Source organism: Chlamydotis macqueenii, chromosome 1 (assembly GCF_036417535.1).
Source record: "Chlamydotis macqueenii isolate bChlMac1 chromosome 1, bChlMac1.mat, whole genome shotgun sequence".
Lineage (NCBI taxonomy): Eukaryota > Metazoa > Chordata > Aves > Otidiformes > Otididae > Chlamydotis > Chlamydotis macqueenii.
Window position 1 is genome coordinate 130,370,384 of NC_141556.1, and position 15,814 is coordinate 130,386,197.

Below are 15,814 nucleotides of genomic sequence, written 5' to 3' on the forward strand. Positions count from 1 at the left end.
TTTCTTCTACAAATTGCTAGATGTGACTGGATAGTAATGTCCAATAGAGCAGTACACAGTGACATCGTTGTATTAGAGCAAATATTCATAAATACTTCCCCGCAAAAAATCAGAAATAAGATTCTCTTTTGCTACTTCAAATACATTTTGCATTCTACAAAATACTACCAAGTTTCAAAATAAGGGCAGTGTGATTGATTAATGATACTAGTTGAAGATTAGCACTGACTTGTGAAAAAATGGGAACTAGTTCTAATGAATCATTACATTATGTAATGTCTTGATAATTTATAACCTGTCTGAAGCTTCTGGAATTAAGTATCTTAATGATATTTTTGGGGGTTTGTCTACTAGACTTTTTTTGTTACTCTGTGAGACGAAGCTGTCTTTGATTGTACCTCTCTGATACAGAGAAGCAAACTGACATCTAGGAAACGTAGATGGCTCAGTGAAGCAGATTGTAAAAGAGCACAGAACTGTGCAAGCTGATTAACTGTGTGCCAGGGAGAGCCAATAAGGTTTTTAGGGAATTTTTTTAACTGCTACTTAAAGAAATAAAAGTTCAGGTGTGGAATATAAAGCTTGTGTGGTTTGAAATTAACTTCTAAACTCACTGTGTCTTTAATTCCTCATTTCTAAGCAACTATGTGCTTGTTCTGTTGACACAAACTGCTGTCCTAGCTGCAGACTGCTTCCCATCTCTTATTTTAGTTGTTTACTGTAGTCTGGTGAAACTAACTGATTATTTGAAAACAACTTTGAACCAACAGTAAGTCTTAGTCTTTTACTGTGGATCTTCTGATCTGAGCCATAGCGCACAACTACTAACAGTTCGTACTAGGTTGACAACGATGTATAGCTTCTGGGTTGTAAACCAGAAGTCCTGTCTGACCAGAATGTGGTATTTTCAACCCAGAGGCTTGTGATGTAAAGGGGACAGCGACTGAGGGAGAGATGTTTTGGAGAGGCAGTTGCACTTGAGTAGACTGCAGGTATGGGAACAAGTTCCCTAGGTAGGTCTAGGTGTGGGACTAGTTCCAAACAAGCTGTGTTGGAGAAATGTTCATGTGTCCTGTCAGTTGCTGAGTCTTATGAGAGTGGAGACTTTAATCAGTAGATACCTGTCCTGTACTGGCCCTAGGCACTTTAGTAAATGCACTTGTATAGCCCTTTTAATAAACAAAGGTTAGTTAACTATACTGTACCTTTCCTAAAACCTAGGCTATCAAAAAAAAAAAAATAGGCAACATTTAAAATATTTCAGAAAGACAAACAGACAGCATCAGTAGAAACTAGCTGAGCTGTTTATTTTGTTACGTTCCAGGCTTTCAAAAGGAACTGTGGTTGTTATTGGAAGGCAAAAACTTTTGAAGCTTTCATCTTATTATAAGGCTTATTCAAGCACTTGCTACTTCAGCAGAAAAACAAACGACAAGCAAAGTTGCAGAGACTACTAAGTAAACATACTTCTGTCTCTTCCTCCTTGCAGAATCTTTAAATCACACCCCTTAGTTGCCAAAATATGTTATTTGCACAAAGAAGTGAAATGCTATTGAATGGTTTCCTCCTAAAGTTCATCTAGCTGATCTCGGGTATTGTTAATGTTAACTGTTGCCATTTAACTTCATAGATTATGCAAGATAACAAAAATCCCGTGACTCAGATGAAGACGCACGATTACGCACTATATGAAATTGTCTGCATTTCAGATGTTTGGTGATCTCTTACCAGTGGAGTATACTGCCTCATTGTTTCTTTGTCCTCTGAAGTTGTTCAAGAGAGGGTATTGTCTCCCTGGTGTCTAGAGAAGCTGAACAGCAGTTGTAAAAAGTCACCTGCTTTTGGGGTCACTAGAATGTGGACTGAAAAGTGTTTCTAATGGAAGAAGTCTGCTCTGAAGCTTGATTTTATTATGGATTTGGTTTTATTGTTTTGGTTTAATTGTTTAGGTTATTTTTTTTTTTTTTTAAGATAGTATGATAGTATGATGTTCTGTCAGAATGTGGTCAGTCACAGTTAATAATGAAACTTTTTTTTTAATGTATAAGTACCGGTGTGTCCCTAACATGAGGTGTGAAGTCCACCCTAGAAAAATTTTTTCAGTCTGTCTCTAATGCTGTGTGGTTATACTAGTGCAAAAAAGTAGGTTTTGTTCATACAGATTATTAGATCCACCAAATCAGTATCAACTTCTCTGGCTAAGGAATTTGCTATAAGTTGCATTTTTATTGTAGCTTTTACTGATACTGAGGTGTCGTGGAAGAAAACAAATACTTCTAACTATCATGTATTAAAATTGGCAAAGCATTCTGGAATAGATTCTGGGACTTCTGTCTTAATTTGAGAGCCCTGTGAAAAAAAAAAGGGTTGTTTTTGTGTATTTACTACTTATTGCTGTACTGTGCAGCTAGATTCCTTAACTAGTGAAGGCAAACATAAATGTTATTCTTGAGTTGTTGTTACAGCAGATGTAACCCATTTTGTGAAACCATGCCAGAGCAAAAGATGGGGTTTTTGTTTTGTTTTGTGACACTCACTCTAGCTTTTTCCTGTTGCTACACAAAAGATTCTTGCAAACAGTCAAGCAATACATGGGTGGCTCTTCTTGGCTTGTGTTAATTTATGTTGCTCATAATTTGTTTGATAGTCATAGGTACCACAGCTGTGCATAACTTCATGTTTGTGTAGCAATATGTCATTAAAATAGATGCAGTATGTTAATTTTCTGAAGGTTTTATGAAACAAAAACCTGTGCCAAATAGAGGCCACATCAACAGAAATCTAAGTTCTGCCAAGCAAGATGAATTCCAGGACTTTCTACTGCTGTATTTCAAAACAGTGTGGCTGGAGCCCCTCCATACAGCAAGTCTGTCTAAGGTTTTGAATATGCTGTTTACAGTATAGCATTCTGGTATCCTGAAGCTGCCTTGTTGAAGGAGCTGGCTCTTCAGGTTGTTAGGATGAAAGCCTTCTGCTGAAACTACAGAAGTACCTTATGTAAAAATTATCATTCACGTTTCTTATTTCCGGAAGGATGAAGCATTTTCCTAATAAGGGAGAGCAGGAGTAGTTATTCAGCTTCTGTGTACTTTATCCCCATATAAAATGGGCAACTTGTCTACTTCTTCCCCTAAGTAGAGGAGATGGTAGAGGAAATATAACCATCTTCGTAGGAGGCAAGGTATATTTTAAGGGTTTTATCTTCTGAAAATCTTTTGCTTACTTGAGTGATCTTTACTCACAAGAAATAATTCCACAAAAATCAGTGGAATTAGTATTAACATTTGTATTGTCAGGTTGTAAATTCTCAGGGGTAGTAATAGTGAAATGTAAGATGTCCCTCAAACCTTTTTTATCTTAAACTTGGTGTGCAAAATTTGTAGAGAATCATACCAACTTGTGCTGTTATGCAATTTTCAAGGATTATGTATTTCAAACCCTTTTGAGTAGCCTTTAGGCAGCTTCAAACTTTCCTTGCTGAGGTTTTGCAATTATGAAGGCTAATACCCTGCATTGCCTTCAGCTAGTCTTTGTGAGTAACTGGTCCCTCTGCTCTGCCCAATAATATCATAGTTCATGCAAGATTGTATTTTTCTACATTTCTTTCCTTCTATTTTTTTTTTTTTTTTTTTGCCTTCCAGCACCTGCAAAAGTGTTTGACTAGCTGAGACTCTTAAGCTGGTGAATTGTAGCTTCTTTTTTTATTCTTTTTTTTTGTCTTTTTTTCTTTTTACCCAGTGTGATCTCTGTTTAATACTGGCTGAGTTTATCAGCTTTAATACTTGTGCTTAGGTCAGAGGGATGGATGAACCATAGCAGCTTGAGCATTGTTATGGTTTAACCTCAGTTGGCAACTAAATACCACACAGCTGCTCACTCACCCTCCCCCTCTCCAGGGGAATGGAGGAGAGAATTGGAAAGAAAAGGACAATTTGTGAGTTGAGATAAAGACAGGTTACTAAGACAGCAAAGGAGGGTATAAAAATAATAATATTATAATGATGATGATAATAAAATGTCAGGAAAATAAAATATACAAAGTGGACAATGAACAGTTTCTCACTGCCTGCTGACCTGATGGCCATACAGCCTGTCCCAAGCAGCAGTCATGGAACAGAACTGAGAGCGATCTTGAAATTATCCTGAGCGGTGAGAGAGAGCTGCCCACTGGCCAACCCCCACTTACATACTGAGCGTGATATTTATGGTATGGAATACTTCCTTTGGCCAATTTGGGTCAACTGTACCGACTGTACCCCTCCCGGCTTCTTGCAGCTGCACATTAGCAAAACCTGGGAAGCTGGAAACAGTCCTTGATCTCTTGGCAAAAACTAACATCAGTATATTACCAACATTCTTTGCATACCAAATCCCATACTAAATCCAAAACACAACAGCTACTGGGAAGAAAATTCGCTCCATCCCAGCCAAAACAAGGACAAGCGTAAACTTAGACTGTGATTTTCTGTACAAAGGATTGTAACTTCTTTACAGAAAACTGCTTTAAGATCAATAGCCATAGTTCAATACAATCAAGCCATAGTTCAATACATTTCCACCTGTAAGCTTCTAATGATCGGGTCCTGTTTGTCAGTCAGCTCATTTGGTGTTTATTTTCATGAAATGCAGCCTTTTTGTCCTTCCTCTTTTGCCTCTGGTTTCAGTACTTCCATAATTTGTACTGGTTTATTGTGCTCTGGGGTTGTTAGCTCTCATACTGTAATTATTTCGTCTTCAAGTGACAAGGGCATGCGTTATCGCACCAGGTCAGTTAAACCCAGGTTTGTTCCAGCCAATGAGCTACAGCATGTGCTGATACATGTAGAAAAAACTTTTTTTTTTTTTTTTTTAGTTCTCAGTTTATATTTTCTTTATACATCTCAAAGACTTTTGCTGTATTTCCAGCTATTCTGAATTCTTTCTCTTCCCCTGACACTGAATTGGGCACTCATTGTTCTTACTGAAGCAGCCAAAATGTGAAGAGCCAGAGCAGCACTAAAAACGCCCCCCTCTTCAGGTCTTTTTCATTTCTTCATATGTGTGCTCTTTCCCACTTGGGTCCAATCAGTAGTAAGAACTTACAGAAAATAGATTCTCCCCCTTGCTGTCTGTCAGTTGGTAGTTTAAACAGCTTCAGAGATTGAAAGAAACTCTTGTGGCTTATTGTTTGGTTTTCCTTCCTGCCTGTTCTGTTGATAGACACCATCTGTGGCTTACCAATGCTAATATAATATATATTTTTTAACCTATAGATATGTATTTATTACACACATTAAAATATATAAATATTAAAAATATATGTATATAGCTGTGTTTGGGTATTTTATTAAGTGCTAGCTGGTCACATAGCACTTCCAAGAGCAAAGACTGCTCAGCTTTGGGTGCTGGTTTTCTGCCCTTGCTCAGAACAAGCATCAAGGAAACTGTGGACCTGAACTTTGGTCATCTAAAAGCTCTGATGCAAGTTGTGGTGTCACTGTGTTGACCAGAGGGCTTTACCATCATCATCATAGATTGACCGTAGCAAACCTTAAATTGTGTTTCAAGAGGGGAGTTTTTAAGTCACTTGTGTTTTGAGCATCCTTTAAAACACAACAGAAGCCATGAGAAAACTTCTTGCAAATGCTTGCAAGACTTGTATTTGATAGCTTCTGAACTGACAAGCAAACATTTAATCATTTGAACAAAAAGATAAACATCTACTTCTGACAGAAGATACTGTCACGTGCTCTCCTTTTATTGTTTGGTAGTAAGAACAGCAAGAGAGTAAAACTTGTGAAAATTATTACTTCTTTTGCATTGGATCCTTAGTGAGGGCAGTGGTGAATTTAAATGTGTTAGAGGTAGGAAAGACAGAATCTACTTCACAAAAAGTTGGGCTTTTTAGGGCAACTTAAACTAACATTTTAAAAAGTGCTTCATGTTTCTGAGAGAGTTAAGTTCAAGTTCAACTGAAAATAAAAGGAGAATAAGTTATTGATTGACTGGGAGAGGGTGAATAAGGTAAACCAGTGACATTCTCTTTATCCTAAGCAATACATTGCAAACAAAAGAGGGCAGAATAAAAGGTAAATTATTAATCTGTGACCCCAGTGAGCCTTTATTTTTCTTTTGCAGCTGTTGTTTTTTTTTCTGGTGGCCAGACTACCTTTCAAGAGTTTTCCATAAGCATAAGAGAGATTTATACGTACCTTTGGAGTTACAATTTCTAAGGTTAGATGCTAGTGTAAAAGAGCCTGGCCATCTGCAAGACTCTTGGAGGGAGCAACAGAAATTAATTTATGCATCTGAGTAGCCTGTAGTGTGAGAAAAAAAGCTACACCTTATTTGTTTTGTTTTGATTTGTTTTGTTTTTTTTTTACATTAGGCTAGGTTGCCTTTGGGCCTTTTTCTCTGTATAGAAGGAAAATTTTCAGATAAATCATTGTGGTTTTTTTTTAAGTTTGTCATTTAAAATTTAGGTCTCAGTGTGTCTGTTAGATGTTGTGAGCTCAGTTGGAGTGTCTTTTAATCACTCATGTACTGAAACCTTACAAAAAGCATTGTGTAGTCTCCTTAGCACCAATATTATTTTAAATTTCAGATAATTATTTATTTTTTTATAATCCTATGAAATCCCAATCTATTGAACATTTTACTAATTCAATGTGTTACAGATATTTCTTATCAGTCAGCCTTCTCATCAGCCTTTCAGTTGAAACTCAGATGTGTAAGAATGCTGCAAAATATTTCCCCTTCAGCTGCACAGTAGAACTCTGATGTGTGAACTCCTCTGACCACCGAGATGTGTTATGTATTGAGCTAGGAGGTAGAAAGACACAGTTGAATATGTGCCTGCTTCTAATTATGGGAAGGCATCGTGGCACAGAGGCAGCCTGTCTTCTGGGTCGTTGATCTAAACATGCTTTTTGCTTCTGATCTGCTTTTGAGTGTGATTAGGACCTTGACACTTTGCTGTAAAGTTAGATGTGTTTATATCCTGTGCCAGCTCAAACGACATGCTTTTCTGGCTGTCTGTTACTGCTTGATCAATCTCCCTCAGGCTCACTATTTACTTAGTGGGCACATGCAGTGGATGGAGTCAGAAGAGCTTCTTAATTGCCGTTTCACCAAATGAGTTTGTGTGAGGAATGACAGTTTAGCAGTGGATTGGCTTGAATTCGATAACTTGGGCTTAATGGATACAGTGAAGATAAACCCTGTGTTGAGATCTACTGAGCTTACAGAAACCAAGGAACTGAGCAAGACTCCTGTTTTCTTGTATATTTGTGTGTGTGTATTGCTTTGGGTTTTTTCCCTCATTCAGGACAAAAGAAAAAGCCCAAAACTTACCTATATGATACTTGCTTTTTACCAGTTAAAACAAGCAAGTGGAAAAACAACTCTCTCTGAACAGCTTATTTTTAGTTCATTTGTTCAGGACTGAGTAATCCCTGAGATGAGGCATCATGAGTCAGATTATTCATTATGAATTGTAGTAAAATGTCGTAACTTACAAATTCCTGTACAGGAAAATTATGGAGTAGATCATTATTTTGAAATGGGTGTGGTTTGCGGATGTGATTTCCTGTACTGTGAAATATCCAGGGTGGTGATCAAAACAAAATGGGATTTTGAAAGAAAGAATTACTTTTAAAGGTCTTACTAGGCATATTTTGAATAAGAAATTTGAGAATTGTCTTCGTAACTGAATATTGATGTATTGAGTCAGTGTCTCCAGCACTGCATATGCAGGGTCTCATAGACTCGATGCCTTATTCATAGAATCATAAAATGGTTTGGGTTGGAAGGGACCTTTAAAGGTCACCTAGTGCAGCCTCCCTGAAGTGAGCAGGGACATCATCAGCTTGCTCAGAGCCTCATCCAGCCTGGCCTTGAATGTTTCCAGGAATGGGGCATCCACCACCTTTCTGGGCAACCTGTTTCAGTGCTTCACCAACCTAATCATAAACTTTTTTTTCCTTATGTGTAGTATAAATCTACCCTCTATTAGTTTAAAATCATTACCTCCTGTCCTATAGCTACAGGGCGTGCTAAAAAGTCTGTTCCCATCTTTTTTATAAGCCTCCTTTAGGTACCGGAAGGTTGCAGTAAGGTCTCCCTGGAGCCTCCTCTTCTCCATGCTGAGCAACTGCAACTCTCTCAGTCTTTTTTCATAGGAGAGGTGCTCCAGGCCTCTGATCATCTTTGTGGCCTCCTCTGGATCCACTCCAGCAGGTCCATGTCTTTCCTGTACTGAGGGCTCCAGAGCTGGACGCAGTACTCCAGGTGGAGTCTCACGAGAGCGGAGTAGAGGGGGAGAATCGCCTCCCTCCCCCTGCTGGCCACGCTTCTTTTGATGCAGCTGAGGATGCAGTTGGTTTTCTGGGCTGGGGCGCACATTAGTGTCTCATGTCCTGCTTTTCATCTGCCAGTACCCCCAAGTCTTTCTCAGCAGGGCTGCACTCAATCCCTTCATCCTCCAGCCTGCATTGATACTGAGGGTTGCCCAGGCCCAGATGCAGGACCTTGCACTTGATCTTACTGAACCTCATGAGGTTCATATGGGCCCACTTCTTGAGCTTGTCCAGGTCTTTCTGGATGGCATCCTGGGCCTCAGGCGTGTTGATAGCACCACTCAGCTTAGTGTCGCCTGCAAACCTGCTGAGGGTACACTCGATCCCACTGTCAATACTGTATTCATAGTATTTAATTTGTGCAGGGATACAAATTTGACCATCCTGTGAAGTGTTTGCTTTCCAGTTTCTTCTGACTTATTTTGTTAGATTCACCATCACATTTAAGTCGTATTGGTAAAAATAACTTTTTAGAATAAAAAGAAAATGCCATTTAATTTTCATGTGTAGAATTTGAAAATAATTGAAGCTGGGTGTGACCTCTGATAATTTCATCCAACCCCCTGCTCAAAGCAGAGACAGATTCAAAGTTAGATTTGGTGGCTCAGGCCTTGTGCAGTCAAGTGCTGAATATTTCCAAAGATAGAAGTTCAAAATGTTATTTGGAAAACCTGCTCCAGTGCTTGATCAGTGCTGTGATATGATTTTTTTTTTTTTTTTTTTTTCCTCTCTCCCTTTAGATCTAATAGAAATTTGCCATGCTCCTATGTGCTTCTGTGTGAACCTGTGAGAAGAGCCTAGCTCTTCCACATGTGAATGAGCATTAAGGAACTGTGGATAGCAGTTAGGTTCCCTCTTTGTCTGGTGGTCTTCAGGCTGAACAGACACACATCTCTCAGCCTGCCCTTGTGTGTCATGTGCTTCAGTCCCCTTGCCATGTGCGGGACCCTTTGAAGTACTTTTGTATTGATATCTATTTAAAACTATAATCAAATGCCTGTTCCTTACAGCATACTTGGCAGATAGATAGACCAGGCTCTTTAACAAGCCTCTCTTCATTCTTTGATTCCTATCATTTATTTTGGGCTAAGTGTGAGAACAGTCTCTCAGAGGATATGTACTAAGAGAGACCTATTTTATAAATCCACACAGAATTCAGAGAATGTGAAGTAGCAAGTACTCTGTGGGAATTCATTCTCTGTTATTAGTGCAGGCAAAATGAGTCAATTAAAACATTTCTTTTGAGCTACTTGTTCTCTCAAATCCTTTAATTGCTCAGTTAACTACAGGAAGACTAAAATCTAGAAACCGTTTGGGAGAAGATCATATTTGAATGTGTTATACTGAATTAGTTTCATCAATCATTTGATTTTGCAAGAAGTTTTTGTTTCAGCTTTTGAAGAGGCTTTCTGTTCCGGCAAAAACATTAATCATGGGTGGCCTCAATTGGAATCTTGTGCATATTTTTCCCTCCTCAAGGCTGATGCAGATGGTGACAAGCCCCTGGAAATCCATCCTGCTTCAAATGAAGAGCCAGCTCAGAAGTAGAACACCAGATCACTTGGTATCCAGCAGGTAAAGGACAAAGACTGATGACAGAACATTTGCAAGTTTGACTTGTAGTTTTCTTCTTCATATTGATGAAGAAAGAGGGGAAGTGGGATAATAATTGTATTCATCTTGACATTTGTCAAGAATATGTGTGGTTCTTAACACTATTTAATTTAACTTACCTAAATGCTTCATCTTTAGAGCATAGCAACTAAATATATGTCTCCTCCAAGGGTTCTGAGTTAATTTAGCAAGGCCTTGTAAATGTATTGTTGGTTGGTTGTGGTTTTTTTTTCCTTTCTTCCCTGCACATTTCTGCTTCCCATACCAAAAACTTCTTTGCTTTCTTCATCACACTTGTGAAGGTATGAAGGAAGGGAAAGAAACCTATTCCCTGCTGATAGGTTTTCTCTAAAGAATTGTCAGTGCCAAGGCATAGCGTTATTTTACAACCTGTAACAGTCCATGAAGTGCCTGACCTTTCCTGTTGTTGCACTTCCCTAATGAGATGTGCTTTGTTAATTGGGAATGAATGATGGAGGAAATGCAGGCAGCGTTTCCCGGTTCTCCGAGCCAGAAACTCAAGTTGAGCTGCGAGTTCTGTTTCTGACTTGGCTACTGGGTTGCTTTCTAAACTCAAGCAAGTCCTGTGACTGTCACAGCTTCTAGAAATACAAAACAAAAACACCTTCTCAACTGCAAGATGATTCAGTTTCATAGGACAAAAATTGCTCTGCATTTGAGGCTCATTACTACTAATGGTAATGTAATTGGACATCATTTAGTACAAAATATCAGATAATGTCTGCTCTGTCATTAGTTGATAAAGGATGTATTTTCTGAACGTGTTTCCTAGTTGCTTGTCTTTTGCCCAATATTATTTTCACGTTATGTTAAAGACTTATTTTTCATCAAAAAGTGATCCTAGCATTGTAGAGACTCCTCATTATTTTTGTATGCAGTGTTCCATTTATCAGGAAAATTAATTTTTTTTTCCTAACTTTCAACTGTGTAAATAGAGTCTAGATTTTAAAAACTGCACTCTTTTTTTTTTTTTTTTCTTTCATGCGTCATCACCAGTCACAAATCTTTGCAGATGTAATGGAATGCACACATCTGCTGAGCAACAATGTTCCACTGTTACATGGTCAGCTACAAAAGCAAAACTAGTTTCTAATGTTGTGTTTCCCTTAATGTATTTTTAGTTGCTATAGCTAATTCTCACAAGGGCAAAAAAAGTATGCTGACTGGCTGATTTACTGAATAGATTAGTTTTTTTCTTCAGACATAAGAATATAAAGTATTTAAGAATACACATTTTCCAAGTATTCCATAAAACAGCCAAGTTAAAAAAAAAAAAAAAAGTAGGAGAACAGGTTTTTTTTGAGTAAAGATACCCAGGAGAACCAAGAGGAAGAAAAGCTTCTCTAAAATTCACTAAAGTATTGTGCTTATTGTGAAAGAGCTACTAAATGATAAAAAGCCAGGAAAATTTAACTTTTGTTTATGTATGTGAGACCCTGTACAAATATCAAGGTTCATTACAAATAAAAACCTGTAAATAGCTTTTATTTCTTTTAACATTTCTTACTATGTGAATGTAATTTGTTAGGTCTTTATTCAGTTTTTGAAATGTTAGTGCTTTTTGCTGAAGGTACATTTTTCTTTTAAGGGCAGGGTGGGTGGAAGGAAAGGAACTAAAGCTGTCAGGAAGATTTAATGTGAAAGTTGGTATCCAGACCCTTTGTCTTCAGGATTTTAATAATAAATATACTTGTGCTATATAAGTAAGTTTTGAGGAAAACCTCAGTAACGGCTGCTGTTTAAGATGTTCTACTTGCTTTCTTTTTAAAGAGTGAAGGTAATTGCTCAGGTGCTTAAAGTACCTGGATGCTGCTTGTTTTGAAATTTACTTGCTTTGCCATATGTTGTTTCTGGAGGAGATACATAGGTGGAACTACTAGATTTTTGACCTAGAGCAACTGGATGGTGAAAGTTCAATTCAGTATCAATTTTCAGTTGTTCTGCGGGGGTGGCGATTTGTTACTTCTGCTCGAAATCAAATCCAGTTATTTAACTTCATACCCAAGTCCAGATGTTTTGTTGGATTTGGGCGATCCCAAAGGTTGGAGAACCCTGCTGTGATGTTTGAAAAGACACATTTGTTTATTCTGAATGAGGTCAGTCCTGAAAGTCTCACTGTATTTTCAGCTGTTGGTCATATTCCTAATTGAGTCTGGTTACTAAAATAAATACAATCTAATTTTCCTCATAAAGATTTGCCACAGCGTGGGTCTCTGAATTGTGAGTAGTCAGCCAAGGACAAAATCAGATATAACATATTTCTCCATTCCAAAAACCAGCAGCATTGCACCTCCTTTATTATAGTATCTTTGTCATCAATAATTATAAGCAAAGTACAGCTCAAACCACATCCCATTGTGGGAGAAACAAACTTTAATTTTATCCAGCTGTTGTGTTGAAGAGTTGCACAGAAGTGAAGTGGCTTTGTGTTTTTCTGTGAAGATAGCATGTCTCATTCTGTTCAGGTTCTATATTTATATAATTCCATTTCTTTGAGTTAAATTACCCTGCCTTTACACTAGAGTAAGTGAAATTAGGAAAAAGTGCAATTGATGGGAATTAAAAAGAATTCTATTTGAGAAAGTTTGTTTATTACGCAATATTCTACTTGGTATTTTGTTGTGAAGTTTTCTTTCTCTTTTATATTTCCTTACAATTCAGCTATAGGAATCAAATTCTCTAGAGCAGGTATAATAATTAGTGCTGTAGTATCAGTAATATGAAGAGTTAAATCTCTTTACTAGAAGTAAATTGGTATTGAGGATTTTCTTTGATGTGGCAAGTAGAACAAAATCTATTTGAGGAACAAAGTTTATAATTGCACTTTGACAATAGAAAGAAAAGATCTGTGATATTTAATTCTGCTTTCTCCCTCCCTCATTCTCCCCTTATCTTCTGTCCCCTTTCTTTGGTTATAGGTGAGCAAAAAAATATAGATAATGGGCAAAAATTTCCCAAGAAAAAGAGGAAAACCATCTCAATCCATTTTGATTTTGAATGTGACTAATCTGCCTTCTGCCTCAGGAAAGACTGATGGTGTGCTACTTGGGCTTCTGGTATGGAATTTGTGAAAGGACACTACATATCTTGGGTCAGTCTTGAGACGTTGTCCTCATTCTGCAGTGGGACTCAAGTCTGCTTATGCTTATGCTGACCCATTGCGGGATCAGCATTGCAAGTAGCAAGTCTCAAAATTCCTCCATCTCTTGTTATTTATATATAAAATAAAATTCCAGTTGCACAAAATGGTCCTGTTTTTCTCCCCTCATCTTGTCTTCTTTAAACTCGTGTATGTGACATTTGCACAATCTGTGAAAGGTTCTCGAGATGCTGTTGACAATGCCTGTATTTTTAACAGGGAGGAAAAGCTTAAAGTAGCATGATGTTTTGGCTAACGTTAGCTAATAGAATTAGGAATGAGAACAATTACAATGACTCTTGTGTTTTGTCTGAGTTTCCCCCTCCTTTCTATACAAATCTTCTGCCTCATCAGTGCCAGCGGGAGGTATATAATGAAGCATCTGTGAGTTCCTGTCTGGTAGATGGATGGGAATGGAGCTGTTAATGTTTGTTCTTGTTTTTGCTTGAATGCACAGCTCAATGGGAACCAGAACGTTATGGTGGTGGGAACCAGATATAGAATAACTTGACTGTTTCCTTATTCCCAGCCGCAGGAGGAAAAAGTGAAGTGAAGGGAAATACAAAAGGATTTCCAGCATTTTGAAGTCTTTGCACAATAAAACCCTTTCATAGTTTGTTGCCATTTCCATGAATCTCTCTTTTGGGGCGTGATGCTTCACAAGTTACTGTAATCCAAGTAGCTCAAAGCATTTAAAGCTCTATTGCTGAGTCTTAAATGTTGCTACATTAATTAGTGAATATGAGGAATGGAGGAAGGATGGCATTAAATGTGTATTTGTACCGTATATTAACTTCCTAAAAAGAAGAGAGAAGAAAATACATAGTAAATCAGATTCAAAATGCTTTTAAACGTTCTTGTTATTACTTGGTTAGGTATTCTAGCTCAGCATATTCCACATTTTTTTAGAGAAAAACAAACAGATCTTGGCAACGTGAATACTGATCTGTGTAGGCATTGTAAAACAGGCCAGCTCTTTTTTAATACAGATGTAAAGGCATGTGGTTGCCTCAGGCAGAAAAACAGTACCACCCAACATGCTCTTATGATTGTTTTAGGCTGGTAAAGATGGATGTTCATTTAGCAAAGGGAGCGGAGTTCTTCCATGGGGTTTGGGGTGCGTGCATGTTTTGGTTTTTACTGTAAGTCTACCAACATAGTTCAAACAGGCTTGGAAGGATCAAAGTAGGGTTTTTGTCAATAGTGGAGGGGAAGCTTGGGAAATGCCAGTCACAGCTAACTGCTCTGTTACACCAGTCTTGCAATACAAGCATAGATTTGTTTCTTCCCTTCACTTATGTGTTCTAATAGCCTAGATAAAATGACTGAGTTAAGAATACAGATCTAGAGGCCTATTTTTTTTTCAGTAATATTTGTCATGTGCCGCATTAGCATTTAAGAACATAATTACTTGATAATTCAGGTATTTTCACCTATGGACTCCATCAAGATGTGCTTTCCTCATTATTCTTTTTGTTGTTAGCCATTCTGTTTCTTTTTACTGCCTGTGAGAGCAAAGTGAAACTTTCCGTGTCCAATCTTTTTCATTAGCTAATCCTCATTCAAATCCACAGTTTTTACTGGTTTTGTTTACATATTTATCTTTGTGTGTTTTTAAAAAAATCCTGGGTTAAGTAAGTGTCACTTGACTTAAATGCATTTTACTTGATCACATCTTCATACTGCATATTTGCACTGCTGCTCAAAAATGTCCCAAACAATGGACATCAAAACCGAATCTTTTATCCAGCAGGAAATGACTGCCTTTGAGCTCCTGTATACACACATGATGAAGAGATGGCTCCAAAATGTGAGCAAAATAACCCTAACTGAAATCCTTTCCATATGTCTTCTGTTTTTTCACAAGTATAGGAAATTAAAAAAAAAAAAAAAAAATCATGCTGGTAGGAATGCAGGACATCGTAAACACTCGACACACTTGGCACACTTTCCTAATGAGGAACAGGAGAGCAGCTGAGCACTGTTCATATATGTGTGTGTGTGTGTATGTATACATACACAGATGTGTGGTACTAGTTTGTGCAGGTGTGTATTGTCTTTTGCCAGACTTTGCCTATGGGTATTACAATATAAGCTGAAACTGGTATATTCCCACCCAAGTTTCACATCAACAGTTTGGTCATCCTTCCACTCGAAGGATGGATCCTTCCATCCTTTTGACTTGGTGACTGGAGTCTGTGCAACTGAGGACAGAGTGTTCTCATCTCAGCATCCTCAGACATAGTGGCCATTAGCAGATGTGTTTGGGCCAAGTTGCAGTGCTTTTTCTTAAAGATCAGTGGTTTTTAATCTCTGCAGCATGTGAAAATTGTAGAATATTGGCATATGCAGCCCTCAATGCTGGAACAGTTTCTGAGGGAGAGACTGTTCAGTAGGGCCTGTTGTGACAGGAATAGGGGTAACAGTTTTAAAATAGAGGGAGGTAGATTTAGATTAGATATTAGGAAAAAATTTTTTACAGTGAGGGAGGTGGAACACTGGAGCAGGTTGCCCAGAGAGGTGGTGGATGCCCCATCCCTGGAAACATTCAAGGCCAGGTTGGACGGGGCTCTGAGCAACCTGATCTGGTTGGGGATGTCCCTGCTCCTTGCAGGGGGGTTGGACTAGACCTTTAAAGGTCCCTTCCAACCCAAACCATTCTATGATTCTGTGATTCTAATGACAATTCCTGTAGGTAGTTTTA

The 15,814-nt window shown here is 38.0% G+C and overlaps 1 protein-coding gene across 2 annotated transcripts in view; it reads left to right on the forward strand.

Moving 5' to 3' along the window:
* APOO (apolipoprotein O) overlaps positions 1-13,217 on the forward strand; it is a 35,182-nt gene extending 21,965 nt beyond the window's left edge. For both annotated transcript variants that reach the window (XM_086767086.1, XM_086767093.1), the window contains exons 8-9: positions 9,816-9,911; positions 12,890-13,217. In XM_086767086.1, the coding sequence (XP_086623212.1) occupies positions 9,816-9,884 (69 nt within the window). In that variant the 3' untranslated portion in view covers positions 9,885-9,911; positions 12,890-13,217. The remainder of the gene's footprint in view (positions 1-9,815; positions 9,912-12,889) is intronic.
* The last annotated feature ends 2,597 nt before the right edge of the window (positions 13,218-15,814 follow it).